We start from the raw sequence: 14,426 nt of genomic DNA, 5'->3' as shown, positions 1-14,426 counted from the left end.
TCTGAAGAGCCACAGAGGATCTCCTTGCCATAAATGCTAAGTAACATCAACATATTACTGAAGGAAGCCCTCATCCAGGGTGCACAAATGGACCGGCTGATGCCCCATCCCCGAAGTTTGCAAAAGCTTTTTAACATCTGGATTCCCCCCATGTTTTATAAGGTTCATTTTGGAAGCCAGGTACAGTGAGTGGACAGTGATGACTTACAGCTGGCTTCCTTTCTTTGTTGCTCCCCTGGGAATCTGTGGGATTTCATTTCTGTTGCTTAACGAAATGCATTAATCTCCCAAGGACAATGTAAGTACAAATATTCCGCGCGGGGGGGGGGGGGATGTGTTTGGTTAGCACTTAGTAAAGCTTTTCGCATTCAAAGCTCTCTACAAATACTGACTAAGCCTTCTTCTCAGCAGACATAAGATAACAGCAAGGCACCACCATTCCCAGAGTCAGCTCCAACGATATGCTGGGACCCATCAGGAAACATGCTCATGAGAGTATTCTACTTAAGTGAGCAGCGTAACAAGACGCCACAAATGTGTGGAACTTGCTTTCAATTATTCCCGCCCCCCTGCAGAAGGGGACCTGTGAACTCAGAGGACTGTGTGGCTTCCACAAAGGTCTAGTTACAGACCACAGCATCCTCAGGCAGGTGCTGCAGTCATAGGATGGCCCATGGGTGATGCATGCTCTAGAGCCCTTGCTCTGAAAGGCTGGGTCCAGAAATTGCTGGATTTCTCACAATGCCCCTGACATAGCACCACACAAGTGCATTATAGGAAATTAAAATGGCTGCTCACTGCAATTGGGGGCCACAAATGGTGGGCCCCACCAAAGGCTCTTTGGCAAAGGCCTCTTCAAACCTAAAGATAACCCTACTCCCATGTTACACATCTCATGTGAGCATTTCAGGACAAGACAGTCCCAAAGATAAAATTGGATCTGCCTGTGATCTCAAACATGGAGGAGAAAACATGGCTGCTTTGCCACTTAGAAAGTCTGCAGCAGAACTAGCCTGATGTTCTCAGTATATAGTGGGCATTGCCCCTTCTTGGAGACAGACACAAATCCAATGGACTGATGTCCGTTTTTCTAAAGCACAAACTACAAATAGTTTGCCAAGGGAGGTGCAGCTGTGCCCTGACTTCAGCCAGTGCACATCGGCTTGGGCCAGGGGGTGGACGGAGTACTTCACAGTGGGTCTGCCATCATGATGCAAGTACTCAGGCTGAATTAGTGCCCACTATTTGCCAGAGCTTAGCAATCCTTTTTTAGCCCTTGAAAGGATGTGGGACACTTGAGTTGGTTGCCTCAGGTACAGCTGTGCTCTCATGCCAATCCCATTCATCTCTGATGAGGCTTGATGGGGCTCTTGCCAGATGTAAAACAGTTGAAGGGGGTTTGTCCCAGATCCCTTTTTAACTTCCATCTCCCAAATATCCTGACATAGTCCTGGAGGGCAATGTCTGGTGACATCTTTAAAAAAACTAGGGTGGAAGGAGAATGCCACATCCAGCGGCCAGGACATCATTTCATTTATTTATTTATTTGTTCCCTGCATTTTATCAATTAAATTTTTAACCTGACCTTCATCCAAGGAACCCATTTTATCCTTCTAACCCTAGGAGGTAGGTCAGGCTCAGAGGGAATGACTCTGGCCAAGAATACCCAGGGAACTTAATGGCTGGGTGGGAATCTAACTGCTATATCCTAAGAAGTTGAGCTATGGCCCATCTTGTTCAGTGCTCTCAGCTCCAGCAGGCAGATGTTCTCTGGAGTTCAGACAGGGAGCATTCCCAGCCCCAGCTGGAGATGCAGGGGAATGAACATGAGTTCTTCTGTTTGCAAGGCAGGTGTTCTCTCCCTCCATCACACTTACACTTCACACTCCCTCAATTATAGCTGAAAAAGAATGAGGCACATTGATTTAAGGCATTCACAGGGCAGGGGTGTGCTGCTTACATGAAGCTGTTTTTTATTGTAAGCTGCTTTGGATGGTCATTTGCTCAGAAAAGCATCCTAAATTAGTCTTTTTGCAGGAGGGCTGCCCCTTCCAGTTCGCAATCTCCTCGAAAATAATATATCTTTGGCTCGCCCTCCCCAAGACCTCCTGCAAAAAGACTAATTTACGATGCAACAGGTCGGAAAAGCTAAAGAGCGAGTTTCTAGACTGTATTTCATCGGAACGACAAAAATGGCGATTACTCGCTCGAGCGGAAAGGACTGTTGGAGGAGAGTGATTTACGAGAGAGCAGCACAAAGCCCACACAGAAATACAAATAAGACTGTCTTTTTCAACCCACTTGCGGAGCATATCGGAGGAAAATGGAAAGGAAAATGAGTAATAACAAGTATTGAGAAGAAGAGACTGGAAACATCATTCTTAATATGGAAGCAGAACAAATATTCGAGGATTGGACTCCTACCAATCAAGAAGCTTGGGTACCCCCCACAAAAATTTACAATTTGGAAAACAATTGGATTATATTATATGTATTGTTATAATTTGGACTAATTGATTTGATGTGTTTAATTTGGAAATATGAAATTTAATAAAAATTTAAAAAAAGAAAAGCATCCTAAAATATTTTAAATGAATGAAATAAGTTTCACAATTTGAAATGGATCTATTTATGCATATAACTGGGTCATATAACTATTACAATGGTTTGCAACTAAATAAAGCTTTTATACAGCGCTAAACTGAACTGAACAGTGCTAAACCTCCTGAGATCATCCTCGGAGGCCCTTCTTCATGTGCCTCCTCAGTGAGAGGTCTGGAGGGCGGCAACACGAGAACAGGCCTTTTCTGCAGTGACTCCTGGTCTGTGAAAAGCTCTCGCCAGGGCATCTTAGGTGCCAGGCAAAAACTTCTCCCAGGCCTTTGGCTAATTAAACAATCTACGGCCCTTTAAATAGGGTGTATTTTTATGTTTTTATATTATGTGATCCTCAAAAGAAGGGTTGTATAGAACTTTAATTAATAAGAACAACAGCACAGGAATATTATCTAAAATCTCTGGTCATGCAGGCCACACGCACCTTCAGAAATTTAGTTGCTTAGAGACAGATTTGCATTTGACCTAAACATATGTAAGAATGCTAAGCAAGATTTCTTGCTTGAAGGCAGAGACTGTGGAATTCGATACACACTTACTTGGAAGAAAGTCCTGCTGAACAAAGTGGGCCTTATAGCCTGATCCTCCTGCATGTTTACTCAGAAGAAGTGGCCAAAACTTTCCAGAAAAAAGGACTGGAAGTTCACTGGGAAAGGATTAGCATGTTTCAGGTGATCGTTTGAGGCTTTAGGAGTCCTGTAGGGGTCAAGCTAAGCATTTTCTCATTTTTCCCTCCTGTCACGTGAAAGCATCCAGGTAAAGATCCTAAAAATTAGTTCCACATTTTGTCCAAACCAGGGAACTCTGACTTAATGTTGGTTAACAAATGAAGTAAATGTGTCAGGAAGGTGGAAAGTCAACTTCTATGCTTTTGATTAGTAGTGACATGTATATTGATAATTTGAGAAGCAAATAGCAGGACTAAGATTAGACAACATAAATAGGAGCACAAGATTATCCATACTGGTTTGGTGGATGATCCTGGTGAGATACAGGAGGCAGCTCCAGGATCCTAGCACTTCTTATGATTTGTTAGGCCCTAGATCTACTAAGACAAAAGGTCAATAAACACACATTTTGTGGCATCATTTGCACTACTTAATCCCCTCAATGATTTTTTACACAGAATTCATTCATTATATTTGGCTTTGAATACATTCGTTTTAAGAGATTATGGCCACTATTCACAGGATTATGTATGTTTAATCCAATGAGATCAATGGTTTTAAGAATGCTTAACTCTGTGATGGAGCCTATATATGTAGGCTTTAATATGTTCGTATATATTAAATTCCATTTAAAACTGGGCTACAGCTAGCGCATTGTCATGCCATCTACAGATGGGGCTTGTCCACCTGGGAAGGAAGCCCATTGAGGAGAAGGGATCTCTGATCCTAAACCTCTGCTGCCTTGCAGCTATACTTATTCCTGAGAAATGCTTTAGGAAAACCATTTTCTGCTGCCTTGTGGAAGATCTTCGGGGGAAGAAAAGGCTGAGGAGGAAACCCTACACAAATCTGGAGTGGAATCCCTAAGAGGATTGGATGGCACCTTGTACACCCCCTTCTAGCAACTCCTGTAGCCAAGCTGGTGCCAAACATCTTGCTCTGCCTTCCTCTGTACCCCATCAGTGAGGCCAAGAGGAAGGTCTTGCTGTCTGGGCAGCCCAGGACCTCCACACAAGCAGCCCAGGCTTGCACCTAGAGGAGGTCACTTCATTGCTGCTAAAGCAGCTGTTTGACTTGGCCCCCAGAGGCACACTCCATTGTCTCTCAAGGCAGATAGATGCCACCTCACCCTGAATAAATGTGTTCTAGTGACCTTTGCAAACCTAAACAATGGGGCCAGGATACCTAAACAACTGCCCATTCCAATATGAACCTGCCTGGTGCCAAGACCCTTCTCCAAGATCCCAAGAGCCAGTATGGTATGATGATCAGATCGAGAGACCCATGTAAGAACTCGGTCATCTAGTGTGGCAGCAGCTGCACTTTGGAACCGCTTCCCTGTGGAGATCAGGCAGGGGCCTTCACTGTACTCTTCTCAGCACCTGCTTTCTTGATTTCTCTATTTTATCTTTTGTAAACTGCTTTGAGGTTTGTTTGTTGTTGTTTTTTTACAATCAAGCAATGTATCAATTTTATCAAATAAATAAATCAGATAACCCCTTAGCCACAGCATTTGTGGGTGACCTTGGGCCAACCATTCAGTCTAAATTGGTACCTCACAGAGTTGCTGTGAGGATAAAATATGATCATGTACCTTGCATTGAGTTTGGGGGGAGAGGAAAAATACAAATGCAAGAAATATGTAAATAAAATCTCCCCGTGGTCAGAAGTGACAACCAGAGACAAGATCTGTATGGCAACTCTTAGGACTGAACCATGGGCTCCTCACTATTCAAATAATGGAGGCAGATATTCCCAGGTATTCCCCCCTGATGCTGCTGCTTTGTCTCTGTCCACTAGAACAGCTGAGATGATGACATCACTGCAAGGTCAACCCCGCCCCCACCACCCACTTTTCATGTGTGAATGATCTGACACGCCACATTGCCAGATAGCTCTCTATCTCCTGGCTGGCTTTGTATGTTAAAGGGATTCCAGGAGAGAGCGCAACGCACCTGCTCCTTGCTTTTGCTGTGCTGCAGCTTGGATGGGGCGGGGGGGGGGCTGGCAAGGGAACAGATGGCCCTGCCTCTCCGCAGGAGCCGGGCCAGATGGCCCTTCCTGCTGCATGGTTCTAGAAAATGAATTGTACTCTGGAGATATCTACATTGTACTCTGGCAAGAGGATTTGTTGAGGTTAGTGACGCCTCTGCACACAGAGTGGTGCACAAGGAAATCTCGTGTGCATGCACACACACTGAACCACACTTGCTTTGCCATGCGTTCTTGTAATAGAGGCGTACAGAATTATGCACAGTATGGATACAGTGGATAGGCTCCCTCTCCTAGAACACCTGACTTTGGCTTCATCTACAATGCAGAAGGGTGGGAGATTCTGAACTTACAAGAGCAAGCGCTTCATGCAGAACCTAGTTAAAACTGCAAAATGTGCCAGCACAAGACTTGGGTGGCTTTCAACAGGATTACACAACTCCTGAAGGAGAAGGCTATCAATGGCTACTAATCACGAAAGCTGTGTGTCCCACCTCAAGGATAGAGGCACATGCCTCCGAATATAAGGAGCTGGGGAGCCACAGCCCAGGTCTGGCCTGTGGGGTTTCTGTGGGCATGTCACTAGCTGCTGACGAAACAGTGTTGGACCGATTGCTCACTGATATGCTTCAGCAGAGCTTTTCTTATGTTACCTGGTTTAGAGAGTGGGGCTACTGTGTCCAGGAACCAGGGATTTCGTTCCACACTTGGTCTGCCTAGCCATGACTGCTGCAAAGGGGAACATGATTCATTACTGTTGCAGTGCAGACCTCTCCAAACCAGGCCCAGCAGAGAGCGGCCGAGAGTGGGGTGAGATAAAACTGTTACACGATTAGAGAGAACTTTCAAAAAATGCAACATCGATGGTATCTAACACCATGGAAACTTTCAAAAATGTATAAAAATGCGTCAAGTAATTGTTGGAGATGCGGAGACTCAGGAACATTCTACCATATGTGGTGGACATGTAGGAAAATACAGGTATTCTGGGAGAGTATACATGCAGAACTGCAAAAAATGCTAAAGATCTCTTTCAATAAAAAACCAGAGGCATACCTCCTGGGAATAACAGATTTGGATATTCCACAAAAGAGGAAAGGTATCTTTTTATATGCGACGGCGGCAGCAAGAGTTTTGATCGCAGCAAAATGGAAGAGTAATGAAATCCCCTATATACAGGATTGGATCCAAAAGCTGACAGAATTAGCTGACAGAATATGCCGAATTAGATGGTTTATCAGAAAAGATAAAGAATAAATCAAAACAGGAATTTGTTTCTAAATGGGAGGTTTTCAAAGAATATCTGAAAAATAAATATAGTAGTTTAAATTCTGTTGCAGCATTCTAGGAACTTCAGTAATAGTTGCTAGGTAGATAGAAGAAATTAGATTTATTGAGAATAAGTCTAATTATGAAAAAAATGTGTACTGGCAGTAAGTAACATGAATTTGAAATATGGAATAGACGGGAAGTTGGGTCTTTAGTGTTAAGACCAATAGATGTTTTATTGTTTGCCAAGAAAATTATGTGGCTATGGTTATTTTTGTAATTTGTGTGTAATTTGACAGATTAGAGAACTGGGCCAAAACAAACAAGATGAATTTTAACAGGGAGAAATGTAAAGTATTGCACTTCGGCAAAAAAAACGAGAGGCACAAATACAAGATGGGTGACACCTGGCTTGAGAGCAGTACATGTGAAAAGGATCTAGGAGTCTTGGTTGACCACAAACTTGACATGAGCCAACAGTGTGACGCGGCAGCTAAAAAAGCCAATGCAATTCTGGGCTGCATCAATAGGAGTATAGCATCTAGATCAAGGGAAGTAATAGTGCCACTGTATTCTGCTCTGGTCAGACCTCACCTGGAGTACTGTGTCCAGTTCTGGGCACCACAGTTCAAGAAGGTCACTGACAAACTGGAACGTGTCCAGAGGAGGGCAACCAAAATGGTCAAAGGCCTGGAAACGATGCCTTATGAGGAACGGCTAAGGGAGCTGGGCATGTTTAGCCTGGAGAAGAGGAGGTTAAGGGGTGATATGATAGCCATGTTCAAATATATAAAAGGATGTCACATAGAGGAGGGAGAAAGGTTGTTTTCTGCTGCTCCAGAGAAGCGGACACGGAGCAATGGTTCCAAACTACAAGAAAGAAGATTCCACCTAAACATTAGGAAGAACTTCCTGACAGTAAGAGCTGTTCGACAGTGGAATTTGCTGCCAAGGAGTGTGGTAGAGTCTCCTTCTTTGGAGGTCTTTAAGCAGAGGCTTGACAACCGTATGTCAGGAGTGCTCTGATGGTGTTTCCTGCTTGGCAGGGGGTTGGACTCGATGGCCCTTGTGGTGTCTTCCAACTCTATGATTCTATGATTCTAATGCATGCTCAGCCCCATCCTTCTCACTTTCTGCTTGGCAATAAAGTAGGGAAGACTTATAACTTATTTCTTGTGCATGGAGAGTATGAATGCTCCAAGGAAAATTCTATTCTCCCCTTACAGAGCTAACAGTGTCCTTGATGGCAGAACTGGATAGCCTCACAACAATCTTGCTTAGCTTTGATGTTGGCTGATTGGAGACCTGTAGAAAGAATAGGATGTGCATGATAAGAATTAAGTATATTATTTACTGCATATGCCCTATGCTTGGCCCTTCCAACTGTACAGGACTTTGAACCTGCCGAGGAGGCTTATCTGTCACTAGTGCTTCTGTGACTTGCTTTAAAAAGTCATGTCAGTACCCTTTATTAGGTTCATCACACACTTTACAACAAAGAGTATATCCTTTCAGCGTGGAATAAGTGTCACATCTTTACTCACAAAGCACTAGGATTGTTTGGAATAGCTGTCACTCACACAAACATGCACTCAAGGATGAGGAAAATAACCCACCACCTTGACCACCATCTCAGGAAGAGTGGCTAAAGGATGATGAGAAGTACCGAACCAAAGAAAGTCATTTTCTGTCTATCCTTATAAGACTCGGGCGGCTGGGCTGAAGGGTGAATGCAATACTTTTATTTAAACACAAGTGGTGCACTAACACACACACACATTAAGGAGAACATCCTAAAACTTTAGGCAAATGGGAGCTTCATGATGCTTTGATATAATATGGGGTGGTTTTTAAAAATGCCTCGGATAGATGCTTTCTTAAACTTTTTATTCTGGTAGAGAAGGAACCTAAAATGTCATTTTGCATTTAGATGTTAGAAAGTCTAGTAGTTTGTTGTTGTTGTTGTTGTTAGCTCTGTTGTGTGGATCTAGGCACGTAGTTGGCCTACATGTAGACACTGCCTTTAAACCCTTCAGGATATCTAATTGACATTACTTGATTAACCATCAATATATATTGATGATGTAAACACTTTTCCATAAGACTATTTGATATTTCATTGGCTTCTACCTGATGGCAATGATACTATATTATTATTCTTTGTAAATTGGCATTGACATGTGTCTCAGAGAGATTTACAAATATGTATTGAAAACAGTTTAAAAAAGGCTTTAAAACAATACAAAAAGAATGCCTAAAGCAGATACCTTTTCTAGTCAAATTGCGTGGGATCAATTCCAATCTGTTACCTCCGAGGATGTGGACAGGCTGCTTGGACGAGTGAAACCAACCACCTGTCTCCTTGATCCTTGCCCATCCTGGCTTATAAAAGCTAGCCGGGAAGGGCTGGGCGATGGGCTTCGTGGGGTGTGAATGCTTCCCTCTGTGAGGGAGCCTTCCCAGACCCGCTGAAAGAGGCAGTTATTAAACCGCTTCTTAAAAAACCATCTTTAGATGCGGCCACGATGGCCAACTATCGCCCAGTCTCAAATCTTCCATTCTTGGGCAAGGTGATTGAGGGAGTGGTTGCTGAACAACTCCAGGCACGCCTGGAAGAAGCGGACCATTTGGATCCCTTCCAGTTGGGATTCAGGCCTCATCACGGGACTGAAACTGCCTTGGTCGCACTGGTTGATGATCTCCGGCGGGCTAGGGACAAAGGTGAGAGCTGTTTCCTAGTTCTGCTGGATCTCTCAGCGGCGTTTGATACCATCGACCATAACATCCTTCTGGACCATCTTGAGGGGCTGAGAGCTGGGGGCACTGTCATACCTTCCTCCTGGGCTGTATTCAGAAAGTGGTGATGGGGGATGAGTGTTCAGACCCCTGGGCTCTCACTTGTGGGGTGCCTCAGGGTTCTGTCCTCTCTCCCATGCTTTTCAACATCTACATGCAGCCGCTGGGAGAGATCATCAGGGGGTTTGGGCTGGGTGTTCATCAGTATGCGGATGATACCCAGCTCTACCTCTCTTTCAAATCAGAACCAGTGAAGGCGGTGAAGGTCCTGTGTGAGTGCGGTTGGAGGTTGGATGGCAGCTAACAGATTGAGGTTGAATCCTGACAAGACAGAAGTACTGTTTTGGGGGGACAGGAGACGGGCAGGTGTGGAGGATTCCCTGGTCCTGAATGGGGTAACTGTGCCCCTGAAGGACCAGGTATGCAGCCTGGGAGACATTTTGGACTCACAGCTGTCCATGGAGGCACAGGTCAAATCTGTGCCCAGGGCAGCTGTGTATCAGCTCCATCTGGTACGCAGGCTGAGACCCTACCTGCCCGTGGACTGTCTCGCCAGAGTGGTGCATGCTCTGGTTATCTCCTGTTTGGACTACTGCAATGCGCTCTACGTGGGGCTACCTTTGAAGGTGACCCAGAAACTACAACTAATCCAGAACGCAGCAGCCAGACTGGTGACTGGGAGCAGCCGCCGAGACCATATAACACCGGTCTTGAAAGATCTACATTGGCTCCCAGTACGTTTCCGAGCACAATTCAAAGTATTGGTGCTGACCTTTAAAGCCCTAAACGGCCTCGGTCCAGTATACCTGAAGGAGCGTTTCCTCCCCCATCGTTCTACCTGGACACTGAGGTCCAGCTCCGAGGGCCTTCTGGCAGTTCCCTCACTGCGAGAAGCCAAGTTACAGGGAACCAGGCAGAGGGCCTTCTCGGTAGTGGCGCCCTCCCTGTGGAACGCCCTCCTACCAGATGTCAAAGAGAACAACAACTACCAGACTTTTAGAAGACATCTGAAGGCAGCCCTGTTTAGGGAAGCTTTTAATGCTTGATGTATCACAGTATTTTAATATTCTTTTGGAACCCGCCCAGAGTGGCTGGGGAAGCCCAGCCAGATGGGCGGGGTATAAATAATAAATTATTATTATTATTATTATTATTATTATTATTATTATTATTATTATTATTATTATCATCCAGTTGGAAAAGCTTGTCAAAACAGAAAAGTCTTCACTTGTTTCCAGGAAATAAAATAGTTCCACAAACAGGGGCTGCCACATTGAAAGCCCTGCTCTGAGTTACTGTGGAGCAGACTTCTGCTATGTGGGCGCTCTAAGGAGAAACTCTCCTTCCGGCAGAACACAGGAACTTACTAAATGCTATTAAATGGTCAATCCATAGAGATGGGGGTCTGATTTTAAATCAGCTTGGCAGTACACTTGCCCTTTAACAACAAACAAACTACCCTTACTTTCTGACTTTTGCTTACATTGGAAGTTGGAACCCTGTCCTGCAGCCAGGGTCACCCAGGAAAGTGCCACGTAACAGGTTATACAACTCAAATCATAACTCAGACCCTTAAATAAGTGGAAGGGCATCAAATGAATGGGATCTGATTTTATTTAGCTTCTGGCTACTCGGAAACAAGTCCTGCCATACCTTCCAAGGTATCGACTCCAAGGACTGAAAATGCAGCAGCAGGAGGGAGGGAACCTTCTAGCACTAGCCTGGGCCACATAAAAACCGCTTCAGCTTTTAGACTGCAGTTCTACTTATTAGGAAGCAAGAATTAAGCAAGCAAGCAAGTCATATAAAACACAGGAGAACCTCCAAGAATACATGCTAGGACTGCATAGCAAAAGCAGCAGGCAGGCGGGGTGATGGCTACTACTCCAAACCAACACACGGATTTAGTTCTTTTCTCTCCCTCCAAGTGCCAAATTATAATTAATGTTATTACTAATCACATCTCTTTGGAAATTAAGTTCCACCGACTTCAGTGTACCTCACCTCTAAGTCAGAGGCTGGAGAAACAAGGATAGCAGCATATGGGCCAAAAAATGAAGCTACCTAAGCCAGTATTTGAGGCTTTGGGGCATGCTGTTTTAATCACCATTTATTATTTATTAATTTTATTAATTATTAGTTAATTTTAATGGCTATTATACTCTACCCTTGCTTCATTTTGTTTTAAAATAATTATTACCTGCTCCACATCCATGAGACGTCACCCTTCTGTGCCCAGTGAAAAAATTTAAAAATTAAAACATCAACAGCCTATTATTAATATGTGAATGCTTAAGACTCTGCAGGTTGCTTTTATATTTTTACTTTATAAATGTTTATACTATAAACAGCAACTCATGTTTATACTCCTTTCCATGGAGGCGCAAGTTACAGCAACAGCCAAGGCGACATTTTTCCATCTTCGCCGCATCAAGCAGTTGGTCCCTTACCTTTCCCGCCCCGACCTGGCCACAGTGATCCATGCGACGGTCATCTCCAGGCTTGACTACTATAATTCGCTCTATGCGGGGCTGCCCTTGAAGCTGTCCCAGAAACTCCGGCGGGTGCAGAATGCTGCAGCGAGGCTCCTCACAGGGTCTCTGCCATGGCAGCATATTCACCCAGTGCTTTTCAAGCTGCACTGGCTCCCGGTGGAGTACAGGGTCAGATTTAAGGTGCTGCTTTTGACCTTTAAAGCCCTTCATGGCCTAGGACCCTCGTACCTACGGGACCGCCTCTCCCAGTATGCCCCACGGAGAGCCTCAAGGTCCATAAATAGCAACACCCTAGTGGTCCCGGGCCCTAAGGAAGTTAGATTGGCTTCGACCAGAGCCAGGGCCTTTTCAACTCTGGCTCCGGCCTGGTGGAACTCTCTGCCTCATGAGACCAGGGCCCTGCAGGATCTGATTTCTTTCCGCAGGGCCTGTAAGACAGAGTTGTTCCGCCTGGCCTTTGGCTTGGAACCAATTTGATTCACTCCCTCTCTTTCTTTTTTATTTTCCTTCTCCTCCTGCGAGGAGGCTACATTTTAATATTTTAATGTTCCATTATTTTAATGTTGTATTTTATTTTTGTTTTTAAGTTGTAATCATTCATCTTGTTTTTATTATTGCTTGTAAGCCGCTCTGAGCCCGGCCTTGGCTGGGGAGGGCGGGGTATAAATAAAAAATTATTATTATTATTATTATTATTATTATTATTATTATTATTATTTATTAAGATAATAATGGAATTCGCCAACCTACACTCTCACTAGTCCCAACTTTGGAAAGGTAAGTGACAGAGCAGAAGGCCTTGCAGACTGTAACAGAAACTAAAATAAAGAGTAATGAATAAGCGCATGCAGATTCCTCTTGCCTCACAGGGGGAGAATGGGAGAATTGCTGCCTCCTCTTCACAGAAAAGAAAGCCAAAGGAAGGTATTAGCAACAGCTAGCAAAAGCATATGGGTGGATGCTCTCAAAATAGTCAGAGCAGAAGAACGGTTGATTGCAGAGGGGTAGATTCCACATTAATCACTCTATTTCACTCTAGAGTGACCTTGAGACAATGACCCCAGATGGATTTACAAACACCTAAAAACCTCAAAGAAAAGAAAACTTTATACTTCAGTTGTTGTATCATGGATCACACAGCCTCATTGTCTTTCACACTTTTATTTCTCCACTTCTTTGTTTGAATGAAAAAGTGTGTGTTGTGGGGGGAGAGGGAGAGAGGGAGAATAAAAAAACAAAAGCCCTTGAGCCGTTTCTTGCTGCCCTGGGATCTGGCACTGTCACAAGTCATTGAGCATTCTGCCACTGATTGTATTGGCAGAAGGATTAAAACGCTGTTCAGCAGAGCACAGGTTCAACAGAAACACACCAACCCTTTATTCACAGACAAGGCCAGGGGACTCTAAGCTGCCAGCTCAGAAAGTTTGCTCCCTCCCTGCTCTACACACAGGCAGGATGGCTGGTCCCATAATGGACCGCGGGGCTGACAAGGGCTGGTGTAGGATGTGCAGTCCTCACAAGCAGGTTTATGTGGGGGTGTAGAGGGGGTGGGATAGGTCACAGTACACCGTGGGCAAAGAAAAGAGGGACGTGCCATCTGGGTGTTCTGCAACACACACACACACACACACACACACACACACGTATGTTAATTATTTTAATGTAGCATGACTCCTAGGGATGAGCAATTAAGGATCTGTAAAATATTTCTGGGCCCAACACATTTGCCTCTTTTGACAGCTACCACCCAGCAAGTGTCTGCAGCTGCTCCAGTCAGGAGGAGGAAAGGGCAATGATGGGGTCTAGTTCAAGCCCACAGCCCTTCACCTCTGAGCTCCTGCCAGCCTCCCCCCCCCCCCCGCTTGGCAGACACGTACCCAAACACATCAGGTCTCCTGCCGCTGCCTCACACAAAGAGCCACAAACAGATGCAATCTTTTTTTATGGGACACGGAGGAAGAAGAAAAACAACAACAATAGAGGGCAGATGGAAAAGAGTTTAATTCCCTGAAATGGGGCGCGGGGGGGGGGGGAGAGAATCTGTCCTATGAGTCCTCACTCTGGAGTTTATATATCAAAGACTCTTTTCTTTCTCAGGCTAAACTTTAAAAGTCCAGGAGTTATTTTACAGCCCAGAAGAGAGAAAGGGATGGAGGGGGAAGGAGAGAGGGAGAGAGAGCAAAAACTTTCCTTTTTCCTTTTGTCTGCAAGCTGCGCTGCCAACCAGGCACTGCCTCAGCCCCCGGTTCCAGAAGCCCCTCGGCCCCTTTCCGAGCCTCCAAGCAGCGTCCAGGCCCACAAAAGACCCCCGCTGCCCCCCCCCCCCGAGAGCGGAAAGGCGCGCCGTGGGGGAAGGAGATGGTCGCGGCGGGACCCCCCTCCCCCGAAGCCTCACCCGCTTTGCAAGGGTCCTTGTAGTCGATGGGCTCCGCGTCCTGCTCCGCGTCTTCCTCCAGGAGGTCGCCGTAATCCGCGAACTCCATCGCCTGTCCCAGGACCAGGACGGAGAGGAGCAGCAGCCCCCGCCCGGATGCCGGCATGCTGGCTGGCGGGTCCCGGGCAATGCTCGGCGGCGGAGCGGGAGCGGGAC

At 45.4% G+C, this 14,426-nt stretch overlaps 1 protein-coding gene across 2 annotated transcripts in view; it reads right to left on the bottom strand.

Moving 5' to 3' along the window:
* The window catches only part of BMP1 (bone morphogenetic protein 1), a 183,055-nt gene extending 168,629 nt beyond the window's left edge, over positions 1 to 14,426 (bottom strand). Inside the window, exon 1 of one of the 2 annotated variants that reach the window (XM_081843862.1) lies at positions 14,232 to 14,426. In XM_081843862.1, the coding sequence (XP_081699988.1) occupies positions 14,232 to 14,376 (145 nt within the window). In that variant the 5' untranslated portion in view covers positions 14,377 to 14,426. The remainder of the gene's footprint in view (positions 1 to 14,231) is intronic. The other variant, XM_081843860.1, reaches the window with a different exon arrangement.

This window comes from Podarcis erhardii (assembly GCF_964252035.2).
Source record: "Podarcis erhardii genome assembly, chromosome: 16".
NCBI lineage: Eukaryota > Metazoa > Chordata > Lepidosauria > Squamata > Lacertidae > Podarcis > Podarcis erhardii.
This window is presented reverse-complemented; position numbering and strand designations above follow the sequence as displayed.